Consider the following 22,619-nt stretch of genomic DNA (forward strand, 5'->3'; position numbering starts at 1 on the left):
ATTTTTTTCTCTACCACGTTGTTAAACTGGTCATGCATGTTTTGTTTAATGAAGTGATAATCATTTCACGTTCTCAATACATTTTTCATTCAGGTCATCGCGAAATACTCTCTTATATCAACCTATCCCTCAAAATAAAGCTACATATATCTCACCAATATCTGTCAAGGGAGCATTTTTAAGGAAATAGGGTGAATGCATTTGAACTCATGGTTTAAACACCAATGCCCCATGATTTGAGTCAGTTATTTACTTTTACTAAATCGGTCAATAAATGGGTTTTTAAGGGAACTCATCCTCCAAAAGCAGTGAATTCGAGATAATTCGTGTCTCATCTTACATCTCACCTCTCACTTTTGTGTCTCGTTTAGAAAAGTAACTATCTAAAGTTAATTAAAGAGTACAATAGACGTTAAGAAAACTCAAGATAAAAGGTTTTATCGCGCCATGTAAACTTACAACGTCCGAAAACCTAACCAAACCGACAAATCCGGCAGCAATGTCGAAAACATGTCTCAAAAGATAAAAGAGTATGCAAAAGCGAGAATGTGGTCTTGATTACAGGCTTACAACAGCTACCATTAGTTTTATGTTGTAATATTTCAACTGCTGCACAAAATGCTCTTGTGTTGCATTCCCAAGTCTGATGGTTAAAGTTGAGATATCCCGTCAGGTTCTGCACATGTTAAGAATTCAACATATAATGACTTAGACTGAGTGCAAGGACAATTGCGAAAACGAGTAAATCATAGGACGAATTTAACATATAATGACTTGGAAGTATGAAGAATGAAGAAGCCAATAAGTTTAGGGTCTCATACCTAAGTAAGATGGGAGATCTGAGATCTCTTCAGTCATTTTGCCACCACTAAATTTAAACAGTTGCTCGCAATTCACGTAATCACCATCATAAAACCTACATTAAGAGTAACCAATTGTTTCATCTTTAATTGATGCATTAAACCTATCAAACTTTCTCGGCAATCCAATGATGTCGGTTCGAGACTCGACCAGATACAGTGAAAGAAATTCATGAAATTGGTTTTTATTGTCTGTTTGAGTGGGAGGGCGCAAAATAAAGTTTTGAGAATCAGGAAGAAAAAAACTTACATGTTAATAGTACCATTATCCGGGACAATCTTAACCTCCTCTTCTTTCACAATTTCAACACGAGTTCAAGGAAAAGGAAAACGACATACAGTGAGTCCCTTTTGCATCAGCTTTCGTTTCTTCTCGTTCATATTGGACACTCTACAGAGTGAGAAAGTTCAGGAAATATGGTAATTAATGGAGGACAACATTAGAAAAATAATGTGAAAAGAAAAGCCACCAAATTCTTACCTGACCCTCAAACTGTCAACTAACTGTTGGGCTGCAGAAAAGTGATCACTACTCGTTAAAGGCCATAATATGAATAAATCAAGCTGCCACTCTGAAAACCAGACTGCCTAAAAATGTGCAGGAAACGCTAAAGATTAGTTAATATACATGTTCCGATGAATGTACCATAAGAACAAGATTCAGAGTAGACACTGAAACAATCTCTGGTCTTCCATGTTTTCTTTGTTTTCCTCCTGGATCTCCTCCATGTCGGCTGACTTGGGTGCGTCTGAAATTGACACAGCAGTAAAAAAATTAAATAAAAACGGGAGTAGTTTGGTGTTAAATGATGGGGGAGTAGTTATTTCGGGTACAAGTCAGTCTGTGTCGGGGTTGTTTTGGGTTGTGACTTGTGAGTATAAAAGTTTTTGTTCAAAGCAATCAATAAGAATGGTTTCGAGTATTGTCAGGTGAATTTGGGAAGGACTTCCCGTGTTCAAGTGAGGGCAAATCGGTTAGGTAATTTTTGTCAATTTGAATGTTAAGAAAATTATGTACCTTCTGAGCTTTCGTCCAGCGTTTTGATCTTGTCCTCCCCATTCTTTGGCTCTTGCTTGCCTGCTAGTTGTATCTATATGTGCCTTGTTTCATATACCCTCAACTTTGTTAAGAGTCACAATTCTACCCTCGAATAGCTATATGGCCTACATATAGCCATCAAATTTTGCATAAGATAATCGGAAATTGACTACACTGCTAACTTACTGTATGCCGGAACCTACTACTATCTTTTCCATTATGAAAGGTTATGGATAATCTTTGAAGATTTCTTCTTCTCAGCAAGAAACACATGAACCAAATCATAATCTTACATGAGATAGTCTCAAATGTGAGCTAAACCACCAACCGTATTACTAAACCAGAAATATAAAATAACTTGGATTGGTCTCACACAAAGCACCGTCTCATAAAATCAAGTACTTCTCACATCGAAAATTACTCAACACAAATATACAAACTCAAAAAGGTGTGGTTTCAGTCCTTCAACAATCCCCTGTATAGCAATAGTTAGACCTCTCCTCTAGGCTTAAAGAAGAATACCTCCGAAATTTAGACGAAAATACAAATATAAAACTCTTAAGGTTCACGCAGACTACTAAAACTACTCTTCTACAGTTCTACCCCACTACAACTTACGAAACAACCCCAACACAACCATGGACCACACTCCCAAATACAAACAACAGCACGGTCAATACAACAAGAACAAAATTCGATTACTCAATAGCAAAATCATACAACTGAACAATACATCCAAAAAATTAACAAAACTTAATCAAAAGATGATTACTCAAAAGCTAAAAAAAAACACAATCGGGCTTCATAATCAATCGGGACAATAAGCATTAACCAAATCCTACATCCTGTATTCATGTACAAGTACACCAATAGGCAACATGCAATAACATATAACCAAACCCCCAAATAAAATCATCAGGACATCATCAAATGAATGAGCTAAACATGCATAAAACCCTAATTTAGTTAAAAATAGTAAAATTCTCTAATATGCACTAAATCGACTTAAATCAAGCATTAAATCGACTAAAATCAACCCTTATTTGGAAAAAAAAGGAAAAGGGTACCTTAAAGTCAAGCATTAGAGCAATCATGAACATCTGCCAAAAAATAAAGATCAAACAAACAACAAACCCATTAATAAGACCAAAGATCAAATAAGAAAACCAAAATCAAGGTTATCGCGATCATCAAATTCAGTGTTTATGAGAGTAAAAGTGAAGGGAAAAGGTGGAGGTGTGTGTGGTTGAGGAAAAAGAAACGAAGGGATTGAGAGCAGAGGAATGATGAGAGCGTTTGAGAGTAGAAGTACGAATGGAGGGCGAAGATCAAAAGGCGGGGAGGCCTTTGCTGATAAGGCCAGATCACAAAATGCAAAGCCAAAAAAAGGCAAAGCCCAATTACCTAGCCCAAGCCACAAGAACACAAAAAAAAGTTGAACTATTCATCCCACATAGTCTACAAAGAGATCATCAATGAAGTGAGACATGAACCGAGTTACACGTGATTCCAAAGTTAGCAGATGTTTGAACAATATCTAGATTCTCTACTCTAGAAATCATATAACCAGCAAATCAACATCAACTAAGCATCATGCATTAGCAAATAAGAATTTTAAATCAAAACCAACACACATAAAATACCCCCTCCATCTCAATCATTTGTGTACCGTTGATTAAATTATCCATCACAGAGAAACAAACAATTGATTGGGATGGAGGGAATAAAAAGGAACATCAAACACTCATCTAAACTAGCAAAACTACCAAAAAATCAAGAGAATTTACCAAATCAACGCCACGATTTAGAAACACTACTAACTCTAGCTAGATCACAAGGATCCTCCAAACAAGCTATGATCTTAATAGACATATCCTTCTCAAGCCTCTCCACAAAATCACATGGCTGCTCCATTATCAATAATTACCTACATTTACAAAAAGTCCATGAAGCCAATGAGCTCAGAGACCAACAACTACAAATAAGGATAAAGTACCATGTTTCCGTTTCAGTTATTTATTTACTTTTAGTCACAGATAAACAAATGATCAGAAAGGAGTATTTAAAAACTGACTTAGAAGTTAGAACCCAGAAACCCCATTTAAAAGAAAAACAGGAAAGTTCAATCTTTGTCAATTTTTAGGCAAAATTAAGCAGAAATATAATGATAGTGTTCAAAAGAAGTAAAATTAAATGAAAAATTGAAAATTTACCTTGGTAAATGGAAGGTAAAGGCTCAAGAAAATCCAGAATTCACACTATTATGAAAATGTCAAGACTTTGTGGGAGATAATCTCCCAAATTCAAATAAGCAAATGACAAAGAAAAAGAAAAGTGGCCATATGCAAAGTGATTAGGCATAAAACCTGCACAAACCATGCCCATGCAACTAACACAAGCTGCAGCAAACATATTACTTTGAGTATAACCCGAAATCAAACACGCCCAAGAAACCAAATTTCTCTCAGGCATTTCATCGAACACTCTGCGTGCACAAATAAGATCACGAGCTCTTACATAAGCATTAATCAGGGTATTCACAAGATACAAATCCGTCTCAAACCCATGTGATCACATATTACGAAATATAGTTGCAATCAATGTACAAGCTCAAATTGTTAGGGCTTGATTACAACTTAATACTAAAAGAAAAAGGCAAAATCGATTAGATGAAGATCAAACAAGATAAATAAAACCCAAACCCATAAATTTACCTTCGATTAGATTGCCATCTTTTTTGAGGGAGTGGAGAGGTTGAGGATCCAGAAGTGAGACGGAGAGAAAAAGGACAATGAAACAGAAAAGGTGTGAGTACAAAAATGAAAATGAATATTGCAGAATGATCAGAGAAGAGGAGCAGATGTGAGACGGAGAGAAACAGGTGAGATAGAGATGAAAATGAAATGAGGAAAATGATTAGAGAAGCTGTAAAAATATGTGGGTAGGAGTGAAAGAGGAATGTAGGGCATGGATTGCACTAAGGTAGGGATGACAATGGACCGGATCTGGATAGGGTCCGATAGGATCCAGATCCATATCCGCCACACCAACGTTGGATTCGTATCCGACCCATATCCGGTGGATCTAAATTTTCCAGATCCATATCCAGATCCATTTTCAAATAAGTGAATCCATATCCAACCCATATCCACGGGGTCCGAAAAATTAGGATCCATATCCTACCCATCAGGGTCCGGATCCGTGGATCTGGATAGGGTCCATGATCTGTTGCCATCTCTAACTTACAACTTGTGTATTGTGTTTATGTAATGTTAGTAAGGATGACAATGAACCGGATCTGGGTAGGGTGATAGGGTCTGATAGGATCCAGATCCATATCCGCCACACCAACGTTGGATCCATATCCGACCCATATCCGGCGGATCCAAATTTTCCAGATCCATATCCATATCCATTTTCAAATAAGTGGATCCATATCCAACCCATATCCACGGGGTCCGAAAAATTAGGATCCATATCCTACCCATCAGGGTCCGGATCCGCGGATCTGGATAGGGTCTTGGATCCATTGCCATCTCTACACTAAGGAGATCAAGGGCTGAGTGTGAGTATAAGAGTTGAACTAACAAGGCCCAATTACCTAGCCCAAGCCACAAGAAGACAAAAAAAGTTGAACTATTCATTCCACCAATTTTTGCCAAAAAAATGCACACCCTTAACTCCCCCTTGCACACTTTTATATAAGGGGAGGATATATCATATATATAAAGGAGTTCTTATGAGTCCTCCTCTTCCATTGAGTCCCTAAGTCCCTTTAAGGGCCATTGGATGGACTGAATGAATGGTTGAGATGAATGAAAATGAAATTGATTAAGTACTATTAAAAGGAAAAAAAATGTGGATGGTTGGATTGAAATGGATGGTTGAGATTGAAAAAAAAAATTATCACTAATCAATTTTCTATACACTAATTAAATTTTCTTTATCTCTCTAGCCCCTAATTAATCAGTTTTGAGTTTCAGATTTTATGAGTGTAAATATAATGCTGTATGAGTTTTATGGGTGTCACTTTATTTTTATTTTTTTTTGACGGAAATTTTGATTTTTTTTGTGACAGATTTTATGGCGGTTTTGTATGCAAAAAGTTGAATTTATTCAATTTTAATGTTTTACGAGTGTAAATGCAATATTTTAAGAGTGTAATTTTGATTTTTTTATGATGAAAATTTTGAATTTATATAATTTTAACATTTTACGAGTGTAACTTTGATGTTTTACGAGTGAAAATGTAATATTTTATGAGTGTAATTTTAATTTTGTTTATGACGGAAATTTTGAATTTATATAATTTTGAATATCATCTTAACATATAACTTTGGTCCTTTAAGTGTAACTTTGGTCCTTTAAGAGTGTAACTTTGGTCCTTTATGAGTGTAACTGTAGTCCGACCACCGACAAACACCACCACCGTCCTCCACCATCAACCCACCCACATAAAAAAGGTAAACCTAATAAAAAAACTGAAAAATAAAGGAAAAAAAACTAGATCTGAAACCAAAAAAATAGAATACGAGTGTAACTCTGAGGAAATACGAGTGTAACTCTGATGAAATACGAGTTTAAATCTTAAAAATTATAAAACAAAAAGAAATTTGAAAAAATATAAAACAAAAAAAGATTTGAAAAAATATAAAACTAATGTAACTCTAAGGAAATACGAGTGTAAAATTGTGGAACTAAAAGTGTAAATGTAAAGAAATACGAGTGTGAATTAAAAGAAATACGACTGTAAATGTAATGAAATACGAATGTAAATTTAAAGAAATACGAGTGTAAATTTAAAGAAATACGAGTGTAACTTTAAAAACCAGATCTGAAAACACCACATTTATACTCCATAATACGAGTGTAACTTTGATGGAGAGTGTAACTTTAAAAATATATGAGTGTAAATTTAAAGAAATACGAGTGTAAATCTGGAAAAAAAAAAAAAGAACTCGAAAAAGAACTAAAAAACTCTAAAAAAAAATGAAAAAGGAACACAAAACCAGATCTGAAACATAAATCTAAAAAAAAAAAAATATAGCAAGACGATTTTTTATAAGACGAGATTAAAAAAAAAAAGAAAAAACAAAAACCACAACCAAGGCAGAAATAGAAAAAAAAAACCACAACCCTCACCACAACCAGCAACCGGCCACCCTCACCCCAACCAGCAACAACCACAAACCGACAACACCCTCGACAACAACACAAAGGGTGGCGGCGCGAGTTCAGATCTGATTTTTTTTTTTTTGTTTTTAGCGATCGCGGGATAATGGTGGTTGGTGGATGTGGGATCTGGGTGGCGGTAGTAGGGGCGTGAGGGAGGGAGTTCTGGTGCGTGAGGGTGGCGGTGGGAGAAAGGGAGGGAGGTGGTTGGGCTGGTGGAGGTGTGGGGCTCGGACTTGACAAAAAAGGAGAAAGAGAGGGAGTTGGTCGGGCTGTTGGTGGAGAGGAGGGTGTTGTTTGTGTGGGCGTTGGTGGCGGTAATGGAGGTGGCGTGAAAGGTGTTGGTGGCGGTAAATAGAGGCGGCTCAGATCTGGAGTGTGGGGGTTGGTGGTGGTAATGGAGGCGGCGTGAAGGGTGTTGGTGGCGGTCATGGAGGCGGCTCAAATCTGGAGTGATGGTTCTCGGTGGGGTTTTTTTTAGTGATTTATTTTTTTGGAATTATTTTTTTGGATTTTATGATTTTTTTTTTGGATTTTAGAGAGATGAAGGGATATTAATTTTGTGAGATGAGTGAGAAGTGGGTGGAAAAATAAAATATATAGTGGATTAGTGTTTGATTAGTGTGGATTAGTGAGGTAGTGAGAGAGTGAGTTAATTATCCACTAATCTCTTGCTTTTTGTCTTCAATCTCAACCCTTCATCTCACTCATTCAATGGCCCTAAAGAGGACTTATGGACTCAAGGAATTTTGGTGGACTCACTTGATCCTCCTTCTATATAGAGATATATACACACACACGAGAAATTGATAAAATTTCCAAAGATATCCGATATCAAGATCTCTATTCATATACATACAATATATATAAGAGATATAGTTTCTAAAGATATCCGATATCAAGGTCTCTATTTTATACTTACATATATATACAAGAGATATAGTTTCCAAAGATAGAGTCATATGAGAGACTTGTAGACTCTAGAGAACTCTAATGAGAAAATGGATATCCACTAAATTATATAGTTTTCAATTTCTATTGTATTACCCGGAAAATTTGGAAAATTACTTAATCTTTTAGTAGATATATGAGACGAGATTGGCGGCTACACATATTCATTCAATGGCTCCTACACAGTGAACTTAGGCAAATTGTTTGTGTAAGAATATATTGCTTGAGTATTATTATTCAATAAATGGAAGATTATATATACAACTCTAAACGAGATACTAGTCTAATATAAACGATACAGTTACTCATAATACAATGGCAGTTATAGAAAAAATAATTTTACAATGGCGAAAATAGAAATAAAAAACTTTTATAGTGGTAGTGAAAGCTTTTAAGAGCATGTACAATAGAGAAGATTATGCCTCCTCTTAGCAGACTCTCTCCTCTTAGAGGAGGCCCTCTCTATTGTGGAACTAATGTAGAGGATCCTCTTAGTAAGAGGATTGGATGAAGAGGACTTCCTCTAATTTTAGAGGAAGTTGTGTCTTGGCCCTTGTGTTATTCAACCAATCATTATTGTCATATATTATTATGTCCTTATATTCTTAAAAAAAATGAAAGTTAGTGTGTAGTGATTAATATAAGAGGAAGATGAAGCTTTCCTCTCTATTGTGGAAAAATATAAGAAAAATATAGAGGAAGAGGATAAAGATAGTGGAAAATGAGGTGGTTAAAAAGTGGATGAGGTGTCAAGAAAATAGAAGGGAAGAAGAAAATTAAGAGGATCAAAAGCTCCTCTCTATAGTACATGCTCTAACTCTATTTATAGTCTAACAGTTTGATGCAAATTGCAATGTAGATTTGGTAATTCATTTGCTCAAGGGTTGCTATAACATTTTCTGACCTCGTTCGTAAAAAAAAAATAAAAAAAAAATCAATGTGACTAAAACTGACTTCTAAATGTTCATATCATTTTGCAATGATAAAGGTACAAGTTATACAAAAATGATTTTATATAAAGTTTTTTTTGCGATTTTTTTGCCAAAATGGGTTGTTTTAACAAATTAATTAACAAAATGGGTGAAGTTTCAAAATATTATCCCAAAATGGATCCACGTCATCACCGAAACTAGACTCGTATTCTAGTTGTCAAGCCGGTCGGCAACCATACAAAATGTCAATTAATGCCCAACCAAACCTCATTTTTGTATTTCAAAGCAAATCTCCATGGGGGATGGCGACTTGAATTCAAAACGCCGTCTCCCTTGGCGACCCGATCTATAATTCAGAATTTGGCTTAGTTTTTTCAAATTTGGAACAAAGCCACCATGGGGGCTGGCGGTTTAGGCTGAAATCTCTCAGAACAAAGTCGCCATGCCGGTTGGCGTTTTGACTTCAAGTTGCAAACCGAGTGAGTGGTTTGACTTCCTCACCTAGCTTCGCAAAAACCAATCCTCCATTATTGGTTAATAATTTGTGTTGAATTATGACAATTAATGGACTAAGGTTACAAACTAATTACAATAAGAAACTTTCTACATTACTACATGGAGGTTTTGTAAGTGTCATGGTAAATGTCACTAGAGTTACAAGTCATAGGTTTAATGTAGAGGAAGTTTTAGTCTTCATCCTTAAAGCCTTATGGAAGTTATAAGTCTTCCATCTAGTATAAATAGCTAATGTATTAGCTTGTTTTGATATAAAAAAATACAACACAAAATATTCTATCAATATCTTTCTCTCCTTGTTTGATTATATTTGCCCCTTAAAACCATCTATTTGAAATCCAACCTATTTCATTAATTAATTTGATAAATAAACCCATTTTGGAAAAAAAATTCTTTTTATTGCGATATGTTTCTTGACGGAGTTTGTGACAAATAAGGCATTTACATATCTCGCTTTAGGCAAAGAACTTTAGCATCCTCCTCGTTCCACTGTTGGCAATGAAGCTAAAATATATTCCCATTATCCAAATCATGATCGGAATAAAGGAAACAACTCATGGAAAGAAAATATACACACACAAACGACCTTAATAATAATAATAATAATAATAATAATAATAATAATAATAATAATAATAATAATAATAATAATAATAATAATAATAATAATAATAATTAGCTGAATAGTAATACCAACAAAACTTCTTCTAGATTCCGACCACAATTTATTCCTGCTAAACCACAAATAACGATAACAATAACAACAACAACAACAACAACAACAACAACAACAACAACAACAACAACAACAACAACAACAACAACAACAACAACAACAACAACAACAACAACAACAACAACAACAACAACAACAACAACAACAACAACAACAACAACAACAACAACAACAACAACAACAACAACAACAACAACAACAACAACAACAACAACAACAACAACAATAATAATAATAATAATAATAATAATAAGTAGTAGTAGTGCTGAATTAACTAATAAACAGCGGTCTTGAAGAATTTCTTTTTGCCACCCCTACCAGTTTGCTTAGCATCAATCTGCCAACCTTTTGACCGGGAACAGCTTGCCTAATAATGGTGGTACTGTGACCAGGATGTTGGTGGTTACCACCACCATGAAGATGGTCAATAGGGTTCATGGCCACACCGCGAACCTTAGGCCAACAGTTCCTCTTAACTCTAAACTTGTGGTATGCTCTTCCTGCCTTCAGTAGCGGCTTCTCTGTTCTCCCTCCTCCGGCTATCTGCCATATCATTGCTCGACACCCGCTTGATATCACCTTTTTTGCTCCTGATGGTAACTTTATCCTTCACGTACATACACATATTATTAATTTCATGTAAGGTTGTGTTATGATAATACTATTGTGAAATAAACCCGTATTAGAATTAGTTTATCGATCCTTTTCATAGACACTAATGACTAATATAACAAAAATTACAACCAAATCGAAACATTGTGAAGCTAATGCATACATGTTCATCCAAATTTTCTCGATTTTTTTTCTTAAAAAGGGTTCAAACCCGAAAAATAATAAATAATCGGTTTGAAATAACCATTTCAGAGAAAATTTAATTTTCTTCTAAGCTTGATAATTAAGTTTCATAACCATTTTTACTTTTGAAAGTATGATAAATTGAATTTCTCATGAGATTTTGATAAAGGGGTTTAATTTCACTTATTGTGTAATTTATGGGGCTTAATCACTCCAATTGAAAGTTGTGGGGGTTAATTTCACAATTGCACAAAGTTATGGGGATCAATCATCACTTTCCCGCTGAAATAATTTAAGCGGGAAAATTCCTAGATTCACCTATTCATTTAGTAAATGGAGGATTTGAGAAATTTGTCAATTTAATTTAATATGCCAAAATTAGTTTTGGTGATTTAGTTTTATAATGGTTTGACTTGCACAATCATTTGATTTTATACTAGTATAGAGCCCGTGCGAATGCACGGTATTTTAGAATGTCATGTGTAGAGAACTTAACAATTAGAGCTAATAAATAATATATAAATGAACTTTGAATTTTATTTGTAATTATCTATAGTTGTTAATGTGTAAAAATACTAAAAATTAAAATAGAACGAATTTCACATTTTTACTCGAAATAAGTTTATGATTAAAAAAAGAAGATTGTTAGTTTAATTACAAAAACTTATACTTATTTTTACGCATTTAAAACATATAACTATTTTTGTAATTTTTGTTACTCCGTACAATATACGGAGTAACAATTTAAACGGAGTAAAAAATTTAAAGAATAAAAAAGTGAAATGCACACACTGATTTTAATAATATGAGTAAAATCTGCATATGTTTTAAATAGAAAATTTACGACATTTAAAATACATATATTTGACTAATGAGATAATAATGAATAAAATAAATTTGGCCCAACTATAAAAGCTGCGGTGTTTGATAAGATACTTTGACACATAAAGACCATATATTAGGTCCAATATATATCTAGATAAAGTTAGGCCCAATTTCTAGTTAAAAGCATTTAGGCAGGAAAATTTTCAGTTTTCTTATTCTTTTAGTTTAAGGGGGATGTTAATTTGGTGAAATCATCCTCTATTTACTAAATGAATAGGAATTCTCAAATATTTCTCTCCAAAAAGTATCTTTTTAAATAAGGAAGGTAACTACAATTATGTGCATTTACTAAAAATAAAAACTAATAATTATATTTTTATTACATTAAATTATTATCTTTTAATTAAAATTAATTTTTTCATCAAATTATATTATTTTCACCTAACTCCAAACTATAATATCTAATTAAAATATAAATAAAAATTATATAAACTTATAAATTATTAAATATTTTATTGATACTATTATTTAAGAATGACTTAATACATACTGCATACAAAACAAAACTGTAAATCACTGTCACTACTTTCGTGACAAAAAAAATTGAGAAGACTAAAAAATTGAATTCATCAGCTTTATGGGTAAAAAATATTTTTTAAAAAAAAATACAATTAAGCAAAAAAATCTCTTAATTAATTGTCAACAAAACAAAATACAATTATAATAAGAAATATGAACAATTAATCAAATATCACTATTTTATAAGTAATTTATTTATAAAAAATACTATATATACCGTGCATTTATTACACAGGGTCTAAACTAGTTATTAATCACACTAAAACACTATTTTCATGACTAATCCGAAATACAAAGTGAATAAAGGTTTTTAAAGAGTATAGTAAGAGTAATATATTGCTCCTACGACAGTGAATTTAGGCAAATTGTTTATGTAAGAATATATTGCTTGAGTATTATTATTCAATAAAGAGAAGATTATGGACCTGTTTGATAAACATCGGATTAATTTCAGCATACGCAGATTGCAAAAGCAGATTTTAAACGTATATGCTAATCCAACACAAAGAATGCTGAATCCAACACATTTTTTTACTTCTCTTTCCGATTTTACCCCTCTCACTTTCCACCCACAAGTGGGGAGACACTAAGACAATATTAAAAAACCAATGAAATTCCTCTAAAAAACCCAAAACCCTTGACATAGCAAGACCACCAGATCTGCTCGCTGCACCACCAGCCGCCACCATAACCTGACCGATGACGGAGCGAGGGGAAAGGGGTCGTCGGTCGTCGAAGGGTGGGTTGACGTCGGAGGGGCAAGGTATAGGTATCGGATGGTGTGGAGGCAAACCTGGAATGGCGATGGAGTGTCGACGCCAGGTGGCTCGCACAGGTGTGGTGCAGGTGTGGCTATCGGCACAGGGTGGTGCAAGATGGTTGTTGGGGATGGAATAAGATGGTTGTCGGGGATGGAATGGTTTTCCCACCACACTAACACCCGTCGCGCCGCCTCAACAAATCGACCACTGATACGCCAACCACACTACTCCGGCTAAATCGACGACCACCAACCACCACCATCCTCAACAACCTATCCAAACCCTAATTCTTAAAAAAAAAAAAATTAAGATTATAAAAAAACATTCATTTAATCGAGTAAACTACTTGTATTAATAAAAATGTTGGAAAAACGGAGAAATTACTTATATAAGTGCGAATTAAAATTCATAATTATAATTATTGAATTGAATTGATTAACACGACATGTTTAGGTTGAGACACGAGAGAGAGAATGGAGATAACTCTTTTTTTTAGATGAAGGGCAGTTATGGAATTATTGAGAAAAATGTGAGGGAAATAGTAAAATGGTGTGCGGGATTTAGCAAGTTCCATTATAAATGACAGATTTTATCAGAAGGTTTAACTAGCATATTATAATTAGCAGAATTAATTTGAGTGTTTGGTAATTAACGATTACGATTAGTAGATTGATAGTTCTCTTTGTAAAATGGGGAAAAATTTCCTATTTTATAATATGTTAACCAATATGGTGGGGTAAGCAACATATTGTAAAACAGCATATTGACCCAAATATGTTGTTTACCAAACACTAAAATTAGCATATTAATTGGTCAAACATGCTAAAACCCTTGAATATGCTAAAAATTTGTCAATATGTCGTTTAACAAATAGCGCCTATATATACAACTCTAAGACAAGATACTAGCCTAATATAAACGATACAGTTGCTCATAATACTGATACAAGACATGCTAAGATATAAAAAAATATTCACACAATATTTATAGTCTAACAGTTTGTTGCAAATTGCAATGTCGATTTGGTAATAACTCATTTGCTCAAGGGTTGCTATAAATTTTTCTGACCTCGTTCGTAAAAAAAAACAAAAAAAAAACAAAAAAAAATCAATACGACTGAAACTAACTTCTAAATTGTTCACGTCATTTTGCAATGATAAAAGGTATAAGTTATACAAAAATGATTTTATTTTTTTATTATTTTTTTTTCTTGCGATATGGTTCATGACGGAATTTGTGACAAATAAGGCCATTTATATATCTCGCTTTAGGCAAAGGACTTTAGCGTCCTCCTCATGTTGGCAATGAAGCTAAAATATATTCCCTTTGTCCAAATCATAATCGGAACAAAGGAAACAACTGAAGCTAAAATATATTCCCTTTGTCCAAATCATGATCGGAACAAAGGAAACAACTCATGGAAAGAAAATATAAACACACAAATGATCTTAATAATAATAATAATAATTAGCTGAATAGTAATACCAACATAAGTAGTTCTAGATTCCGACCACAATTTATTCCTACTAAACCACAAATAACGATAACGATAACGATAATAATAATAATAATAATAATAATAATAATAATAATAATAATAATAATAATAATAATAATAATAATAATAATAATAATAATAATAATAATAATAATAATAATAATAATAATAATAATAATAATAATAATAATAATAATAATAATGTAGCATATTAAGTAGTAGTGCTGAATTAACTAATAAACGGCGGTCTTCAAGAATTTCTTTTTGCCACCCCCACCAGTTTGCCTAGCACCAATCTGACCAACCTTTTGACCCGGAACAGCTCGCTTACTAATGGTGGTACTGTGACCAGGATGTTGGTGGTTACCACCACCATGAGGATGGTCAACAGGGTTCATGGCCACACCGCGAACCTTAGGCCAACAGTTCCTCTTAACTCTAAACTTGTGGTACGCTCTTCCTGCCTTTAGTAGTGGCTTTTCTGTTCTCCCTCCTCCTGCTATCTGCCCTATCATTGCTCGACACCCGCTTGATATCACCTTCTTTGCTCCTGATGGTAGCTTTATCCTTCACGTACATACACATATTATCAATTTCATGTCGGTAAGACCGTGTTATGATAATATAACATTGTGAAATAAACCCGTATTAAAATTAGTTTATCGATCCTTTTCGTAGACACTAATGACTAATATAACAAAAATTACAACCAAATCGAAACATGGTGAAGCTAATGCATACACGTTCATCCAAATTTTCTCGATTTTTTTTTTCTTAAAAAGGGTTCAAACCCGAAAAATAATAAATAATCGGTTTGAAATAACCATTTCAGAAAACATTCAATTTTCTCCTAATCTTGATAATTAAGTTTCATAACCGATATTCTAGATGGGTGGGCAAAAAAGTTAGAATCAACAAACCGATGGCAATACTTAACATATTGTTTATTCCTATGTACTCCGTAATTGGTTTAATTTCTTTGAACAAAGAAAAAGCCACCATATTTCGTATAACACACGACCTCAATAAGATTGTTGTAATAAAATGAACACAATTATAATATAGTTCATATGTTCCATTGAATTGTTTACGTTTTCCAAAATATGTAAAAAGAATTTTAAAAAACGTAAATAGTTCAATTGAAACGAGGAAGTATATAGTTCATATTGAATATAAAGCAGAATCATACGGAGTAATACGTACCTAGTAGTAGCATTATCAGGATTATGACCAATAATAACAGCATAGTCACCAGAAGCCCTAGCCAAGACACCTCGATCACCAATCCGACTCTCAACATTACAAATCACGGTACCTTCAGGGGCCTGTCCGACAGGCAACACATTCCCAACAGACAATTTTGCATTCTTACCACAATAAAGATACTGACCCGTATACATACCTTCAGCAGCCACAAAAATTTCTTTTTGGAGCTTGTACCTAATCGGATCACGAAACGTGATACGAGCAAGTGGGGCTCCCCTCCCGGGATCGTGAATGATATCAGTCACTACTCCTTTTAGGTAGCCTTTCCTTTCGCCCAAGTCCAATGTTCGGAACTTGGCAGGACCCTTTCTGTGGTGCGTGTGGGGCTTGAATACGGAGCCAGCTCCCTTACGTTGAGCCCTGATAACGCGTCCCATGACTTTGATTGGTAAGAGGAGGTGTGGTGTAAATGTAGAGGAGAAGAATTGAGTTGTTTGGGATTTTATATATATATATATATACGGAATACGTTGTTTATGTATTAAAGAGGAGGATGATTAGGGTTTGTGGCAACTGGCAACCATGGAGATCAAGTATTTGCAGGGCCGGCTCAATAATTTTCGGCGGCCTAAACTAATCTGTTGTTTGTTTAGTATATATAAGTACTAACGCGTATTACAAAGCAAATAATCTCTGGTGTCTCAATGGTATATGTGCTTATCGTTTATTACAGAGACTCGAGTTCGATCCTTCATTTTAGCATTTTTAACTTCAATTTTTTGCATTGACTCTAAAAAAAAAAAAAAAAAAAAAAAAAAAAAAAAAAAAAAAAAAAAAAAAAAAAAAACTTAAATTTTTGCATTTAAATCAAGAAAAAGTGCAGTAGACATGGATCGAACTTGGGCCTTGCCAAGGAAAAACACATACTCAGCCACACAAGCTATGCCAAATACATATTCTTCTAAGGAAGCATTAATATTGTTAATTAGTACATAGCCTTTTTCTAGATTTTTAGCATAAAAGAAATTGATGTTTATTTTTTATATTTTTATATTATTATGGTCACAAATTGTTTAATAGGACGGTCTCATAGCATAAGACTAGCCCGTTAACTAGAAGTCCAAATAAAAAAAAATACAAAAATTAAATGAAAATGAGTATTTTTGGTAACTAGCTATAACTGATACGGAGTACATAGAAGTCTTCACCATACGTCCAATCCCATACCACCTCCCCAAATTTTACAGCTTCATCCCCTTCAACTACACCCTCCCAATGTCAATCTAAACCTTTGCGCATACGCGGTTCAACTTCAGCAGCAAAGTCGACAACATTCTCGCACAATTCCTCCACGCAAATATTCAGCTTTTAAACTAAAAATGATAGTTGCCAATTTAAAATCATACTCCGTATACATATTGAAAATAAACTAAATAAAAACCTGAGTTTTCATCATAATAATATGAAGTTTTAAAAATAAAATTGGGGCTTTTGAAATTCAAAATTTTTGATTCTAGCTCTATGTATAGGCCAATTAAAATAGTGTACTAATTGAAACGTAACCCATAATTTCCAACTTAAAATTCAAAGTTATCAATATAAAAACATAAGTCTTCATGTTATAATAATTGTTGAAGTTTAGAAGTATTGAAGTTCAGTTTTAAATTCGAAAACTTTCAAAATCAAATTCCAAACCATTTCAAACCTAGGTAGTTGACGTTGACAGAGATTATCATCATTCTTCACCTTTGGTTTTAATTGACGTTAATTGTAGTTTTGGTAGAGGAGTGTGAAGTTGTGAACTGCTAATTTGCAGCGGTAGCCTAGTAGAGGTTTTTAATCTGATTTGGGCTGCTCTCTTATGTAGGGCCCGTCCTATGGTATAGGACGGTCCTTTGGGAGAGTTGTTGTATTATGGTGTATCGTCATTTATAGACTTGACAAAACGGGTTAATCGGGGCGGGTATGGGTTGGGTCAGTTTATTTCGGGCCTGACACATATTTCGGGTCGGGTTGGGTAACTTTCGGGTTTCGGGTGACCTGTTGTCGGGTCATTTCGGGCCCCGATTTATTTTCGGATATGGATCATTTTTGTCGAGTTTGTTTACAAGTTAATGGCTAAGTACTTTAGTTAGTACTATTTTGATTAAGAAATACTATTTTGCAGATTTAACTAATTATAAGGGACTGTTGTAACCAATGCAACTTTATTTTAATATATAATATTAATATGACTTAGTATTAGTCGTTTCGGGTTATTTTCGGTCACTTCAAGTCATTTGGGATAAGGTCAATTATGAGTCGGGTTTTTCGGGTTAGGTCGCCTCGGGTCGTGTCAACATTGGGTCACATAATGTTCTGGTCGAGTCTAAGTGGGGTCGGGTCATATTCGGGACAAGCAAGCTAAGTTCTGGTCATTTTCTGGTCCGATCATTCGAGACTGACTCATTTTGTCATGTCTAAGATTCGTCAATAAGGCCTTACATTTACGATGTTACACATGACCCCGAAATTATCAGGAACAGCCCTGAGTATTAGGTTAACTAGGCAAAACGGCGTGGTAGTAGGACTAGTAGCCGTAGTAGTGGCATACAAATGTACTTAGTCAATAGTTTTAGAGCAAGTCTTGCTTAAAATGGATTATCCGTTTTATTTTTAAAATAATCTAAATGTAACCACATGGTGCTAAGTAACTGTGACACTCCCATATACCAAGGAGCCTTAACAAGACCTTCCCTAGCATATAAGGACATCACCATCTCGGTTACCCGAGGAAGGTAATCATCAAAAGTCGATAAAAGAACATTTATAATTATTTTACAAGTGTTTAAACCAAAACTACTGATACAAACGGTACACCTCATCAATACTATATAAACTACTCTTGTCATGACTCGTGAAGACTCATCCCGCCAAGACTGCAGCTACCATCCAAGACATCACCTGCTAAGACTGACTGTTCACCATAAGGGATCACGGCAGACACAACAGAGACAAACAAGAAACAACCACACAAAGTCAATAACTGAGGCAAGACACAACATCAACTACCAACACAATACAAACATAACTAACCACACGCACAAGTCACAACCACTCCAGCCGATCACCGTCACCGACTATCCACTGGACCAGCCCTGCCAGTGGGGGACCGCAGCCGCACCCACCTAAGCCCCGCTCATTATACTGAGCGATAACCCTGTCTCATTAATGTGCACATCCCCTCCCGTGGCGGGTTCCACGGAGGGTGAAACTAGGGCGTGAAGCCACTCCCGCAAGTGACTCCACTCAGCCGAGGACGCACCTCGAGAACCATAGACAATCAATCATAATCAGCTGCACCACAACAACAACCAACGAAACAGCAAAACACCAACCGATTACCAAAATCAATCAACCACACTGACACTACAATCAATACAACAACCGACACACTAAACAACCAACAGAAACTGAGTAGGCGAACCTACCTTTAGCCAACCGCAGCGATTCCTTGTTCAATCACATGACATCAACCAAGCAAGCAAAACCCCTATACAAACAGCATAAAAGCCTATTACTATCACCACAACCCTACAAGGAACAACAATGACAAAGATGATGATGATGACATACCTCCGCATCGTATATCGGCGTCAAGACTGCTACCTGACTCAAGAAACCTATCCCCAAGGCACAAGCATCCTCAAAGGCTCCCATGGAAGGAATTAAGGTGAAGGAAATAAGGTAAGGCGATATCTAGGTCTTAAGGAAGGAGGCGGAAATGATTTGCGATTCTATCAAAACACGATTATAAACCCTCGCTGTAAAGACGCTACTCGATCGAGTAACCAACCTACTCGATCGAGTGGCCCCTACTCGATCGAGTACCCAAGCTACTCGATCGAGTAGCCTCGACTAGATCGAGTACCACTCATCCCAAGGTCTATCACGATCCGAGGCCTCCCTTGCACGGCTTCCCAAAGGCTATCACATGCCTCCAAGGTCGGTCAACGTTGGTCAACGGGTCCCTAAAAGGACGGGTATTAAAGTCTTCTCCCCTTAAAAAGAACTTCGTCCCCGAAGTTCGACTCATCCTCCCCCAAACCACAAGACAAGAAACCAAGGTCGACACCACCGTTTATCCGACACAGGTGAACAACTCCCTAGAAGTATTATCCCCCTACGTATGTCTATCAAACATCATCATCATCAATTGTCCAACACACACCACATATTCAAGCCTCTAAGAACCACTACTTGAATTACCGAACACACAACATGCAACAAACGGTCCTATCACATATTCAACAGTGTATAATACATAGTCGCACAACGCAAAACTACCGATGACAACCCCGCTACTGTTCATGACATCATCTTCTCATTATAACATAACGAATGATTACTGAAAATAGGGTATAGCGTCATGTCATCTTGTTCGACTATTACTCATTCTCATTTAAATATACAATTTCCTCAACAAAACTATTAAAACACTTATAAACTCGTACTTGGAATGCTACAGAGATATTATAAAACATTAGAAACATACGGCAAAATTGTTATGATTTCGGCTTTTTCTTTTGCGACATTACTCTTCCCTTCTAAAAAGGAACTTCGTCCCCGAAGTTCACCATCAGACGACTTCCATGTCCCTTAACCCGACACCTAGCACATCTTATTGACATTACTCATTAACCACCACTAATATTAATTCATATACACATGTCACTTTACTAACGGACATTACGTGATGATAGGTTTATCGCGTACCTATGCAAAGATAAATTCCCTAGACACAAATTAATGTAGTAATAGGGGTCGAACTCAAGGAAACGGGAATTAAGTCGTGAATTGTTATGGGTAGATTTTTATCAAGGTCGACTTCGATTTGGGTTTGGTTTGTTTGGTTGATGATAAATAAAAAAAAACAATGTAAATAATATAATGAAAGAGAGTCTAAAGGGTTCGGGTCACTCATGCAAAGGTAAACATATGAACATGATAAATTTGGTACTATTAATTTTGTCAATTGTTTAGGTTTAAAGATACCCACCTTACGGCATTAATATCAACCATAGACCGGGTCCTAGAAAAACTTTCGTCCATGACTAGGTCGTCCTACCACACATGCTTAGTCTAATTCAATTCCGTGCCTCTGGACTCTAGAATGAATAAACAAATTTAATCTACGATTACGGCCGATAACCAAAGATTAAGCGTAACAAAGCAAACATGTGATGGAAACAATTGAACAATATTATTATAAACTTATTTAAACATGTTATGTATTTGATTTTGCATGGCTCCCCTAGCCTTTAGACTAGGAAATTTAGATACTCATACTAAAATGTAAATTGCAAACTAAATTATAATAAATGTTAAACATGGTTGTTTGATTTATGTAAATTAGATGATATAACATGCTAATGTAAAATGAAATGCTTGATTATAATAACTATGTGGTAACTAAAATAATAATGTAAAATTGCAAACTTGGAATTAGAAATACCTTATAGAGGAGAACTTATATGGAAGAACAAATAACAAATAACCAAAAGCTTGAATATCAAATGCTTGAACAATATCTTGAAGTACAAAATGTTGAAAGATTAACTAAGGGAATGCTTAACAAATTGTAAACTAAAAATGAGAAAACTAATGAGAGAAATTATAATGCTTGAGGCTTATTGTAGTAAACTTGGACGTAAAATGAGATGCCTAAAACCTTGGAATACCTCTCCTATTTATAGGAAAGGAGAAGGAAACGTAAACAATCAATGAGCATGCAACTCCGATCGGGGTTGGGCGGCCCCAATCGGGGTCGTGTGTTCCTCGGTTAATTGCCTTAATTCTTGATTAATTACGTGAGGAATCTCTATGCTCGTGTTTTAATGCTCCTTAGTCACCCGGTAATGCTCTAAATTCATAGCATCCTAAGCTCTCTTGGCATTCAATGCTTGCACCTTAATATGGACCTTCATTTTGGGCTTGACTTTACATTTGGCTTCATTTGTAATTCCTTACTTCAATCCACTAAATCTTCATGCAAAACCCAAGCAATCTTCACACACTTAGTCCAATATTTGGCCTTTGTTTAGCTTAGTGAACTTGGTGTACAAAATCATAGGAAAAAGCCTCTAAAAGCTTAGATTCCTACAAAACCGTAGCAAATAATACACCTAGAACACAAAATTAGCTCAAAAATATACTAATTAAAGTATGATAATCAATAGAAACCGAGCTAAAATGAGGGGTAAAAGTGTATATAAAATGAATATATCACGTGACCACAACCCCTACAACCGTAAACTATTGAAATTACATACTACTTCACGGACACACGTATATACATATATATCTTGTGACAAACTAGCAGCGTCTCAATAACTGGATATTATACAACCACGCGGAAGGAGCGAGAATATTATAAACATATTACTTGATTAGCCAATACAGATGGTACGCGCATAAAGATTACATGGTAACACAAATACTACTAAAACTGCGTGAATTGCTCAAAATTCATGTCCACCCCTTGACCACTGACGCCACATAACCACTATTCACAAGGTAAAGATTTGTACGCATACAAAAATGAACTTAAACAACATCACTTGCATGCCGAATTCCCGTAACAATATTTATCATTGTCCTGTCACACCTATATCTCACAAATTTCACTTACAACTCTAGCACAAGTCAAAACGTGACTAAGGACGAGACTAAAACATGTTACGAACTATCAACAACCATGACTAAGATCT

The 22,619-nt window shown here is 35.0% G+C and overlaps 2 protein-coding genes across 6 annotated transcripts; both read right to left on the bottom strand.

Moving 5' to 3' along the window:
- Window positions 1-417: 417 nt before the first annotated feature.
- On the bottom strand, window positions 418-4,843 carry LOC141617676 (uncharacterized). Of its 5 annotated transcripts, XM_074434842.1 has the most exons (10): window positions 4,614-4,843; window positions 4,113-4,384; window positions 3,687-3,826; window positions 2,967-2,999; window positions 1,879-2,024; window positions 1,507-1,609; window positions 1,342-1,432; window positions 1,111-1,251; window positions 822-916; window positions 418-676 (listed from the first exon to the last, which is right to left on the bottom strand). In XM_074434842.1, exons 5-8 carry the CDS (start codon window positions 1,918-1,920, stop codon window positions 1,176-1,178), a joined length of 312 nt encoding a protein of 103 aa, XP_074290943.1. In that variant the 5' UTR covers window positions 1,921-2,024; window positions 2,967-2,999; window positions 3,687-3,826; window positions 4,113-4,384; window positions 4,614-4,843; the 3' UTR covers window positions 418-676; window positions 822-916; window positions 1,111-1,175. The 5 variants fall into 5 exon arrangements, 4 of the variants coding, with proteins under 4 accessions (XP_074290943.1, XP_074290945.1, XP_074290944.1 ...); XR_012531176.1 differs by lacking the exon at window positions 4,113-4,384 and having other exon boundaries at window positions 1,342-1,444; window positions 1,532-1,609; window positions 4,614-4,838; XM_074434844.1 differs by lacking the exon at window positions 4,113-4,384 and having other exon boundaries at window positions 1,342-1,448; window positions 1,532-1,609; window positions 4,614-4,839.
- Window positions 4,844-14,813: 9,970 nt separating this feature from the next.
- Window positions 14,814-16,350, bottom strand: LOC141621973 (large ribosomal subunit protein uL2-like). The gene is made up of 2 exons (XM_074438069.1): window positions 15,868-16,350; window positions 14,814-15,231 (listed from the first exon to the last, which is right to left on the bottom strand). Exons 1-2 carry the CDS (start codon window positions 16,305-16,307, stop codon window positions 14,898-14,900), a joined length of 774 nt encoding a protein of 257 aa, XP_074294170.1. The 5' UTR covers window positions 16,308-16,350; the 3' UTR covers window positions 14,814-14,897.
- Between the last annotated feature and the right edge of the window lie 6,269 nt (window positions 16,351-22,619).

The sequence above is a fragment of the Silene latifolia genome, chromosome X (assembly GCF_048544455.1).
Source record: "Silene latifolia isolate original U9 population chromosome X, ASM4854445v1, whole genome shotgun sequence".
NCBI classification, from domain to species: domain Eukaryota; kingdom Viridiplantae; phylum Streptophyta; class Magnoliopsida; order Caryophyllales; family Caryophyllaceae; genus Silene; species Silene latifolia.

Coding starts and splice junctions, on each gene's coding strand:
- LOC141621973 (XM_074438069.1), bottom strand. CDS start 16,307: ATGGGACGCGTTATCAGGGCTCAACGTAAGGGAGCTGGCTCCGTATTC. Junction 15,232..15,867: donor CCTGATAATGCTACTACTAG/GTACGTATTACT, acceptor ATGTACGTGAAG/GATAAAGCTACCATCAGGAG.
- LOC141617676 (XM_074434842.1), bottom strand. CDS start 1,920: ATGGGGAGGACAAGATCAAAACGCTGGACGAAAGCTCAGAAG. Junction 1,610..1,878: donor GCTGGACGAAAGCTCAGAAG/GTACATAATTTT, acceptor TGTCAATTTCAG/ACGCACCCAAGTCAGCCGAC. Junction 1,433..1,506: donor CTCTGAATCTTGTTCTTATG/GTACATTCATCG, acceptor TCTGGTTTTCAG/AGTGGCAGCTTGATTTATTC.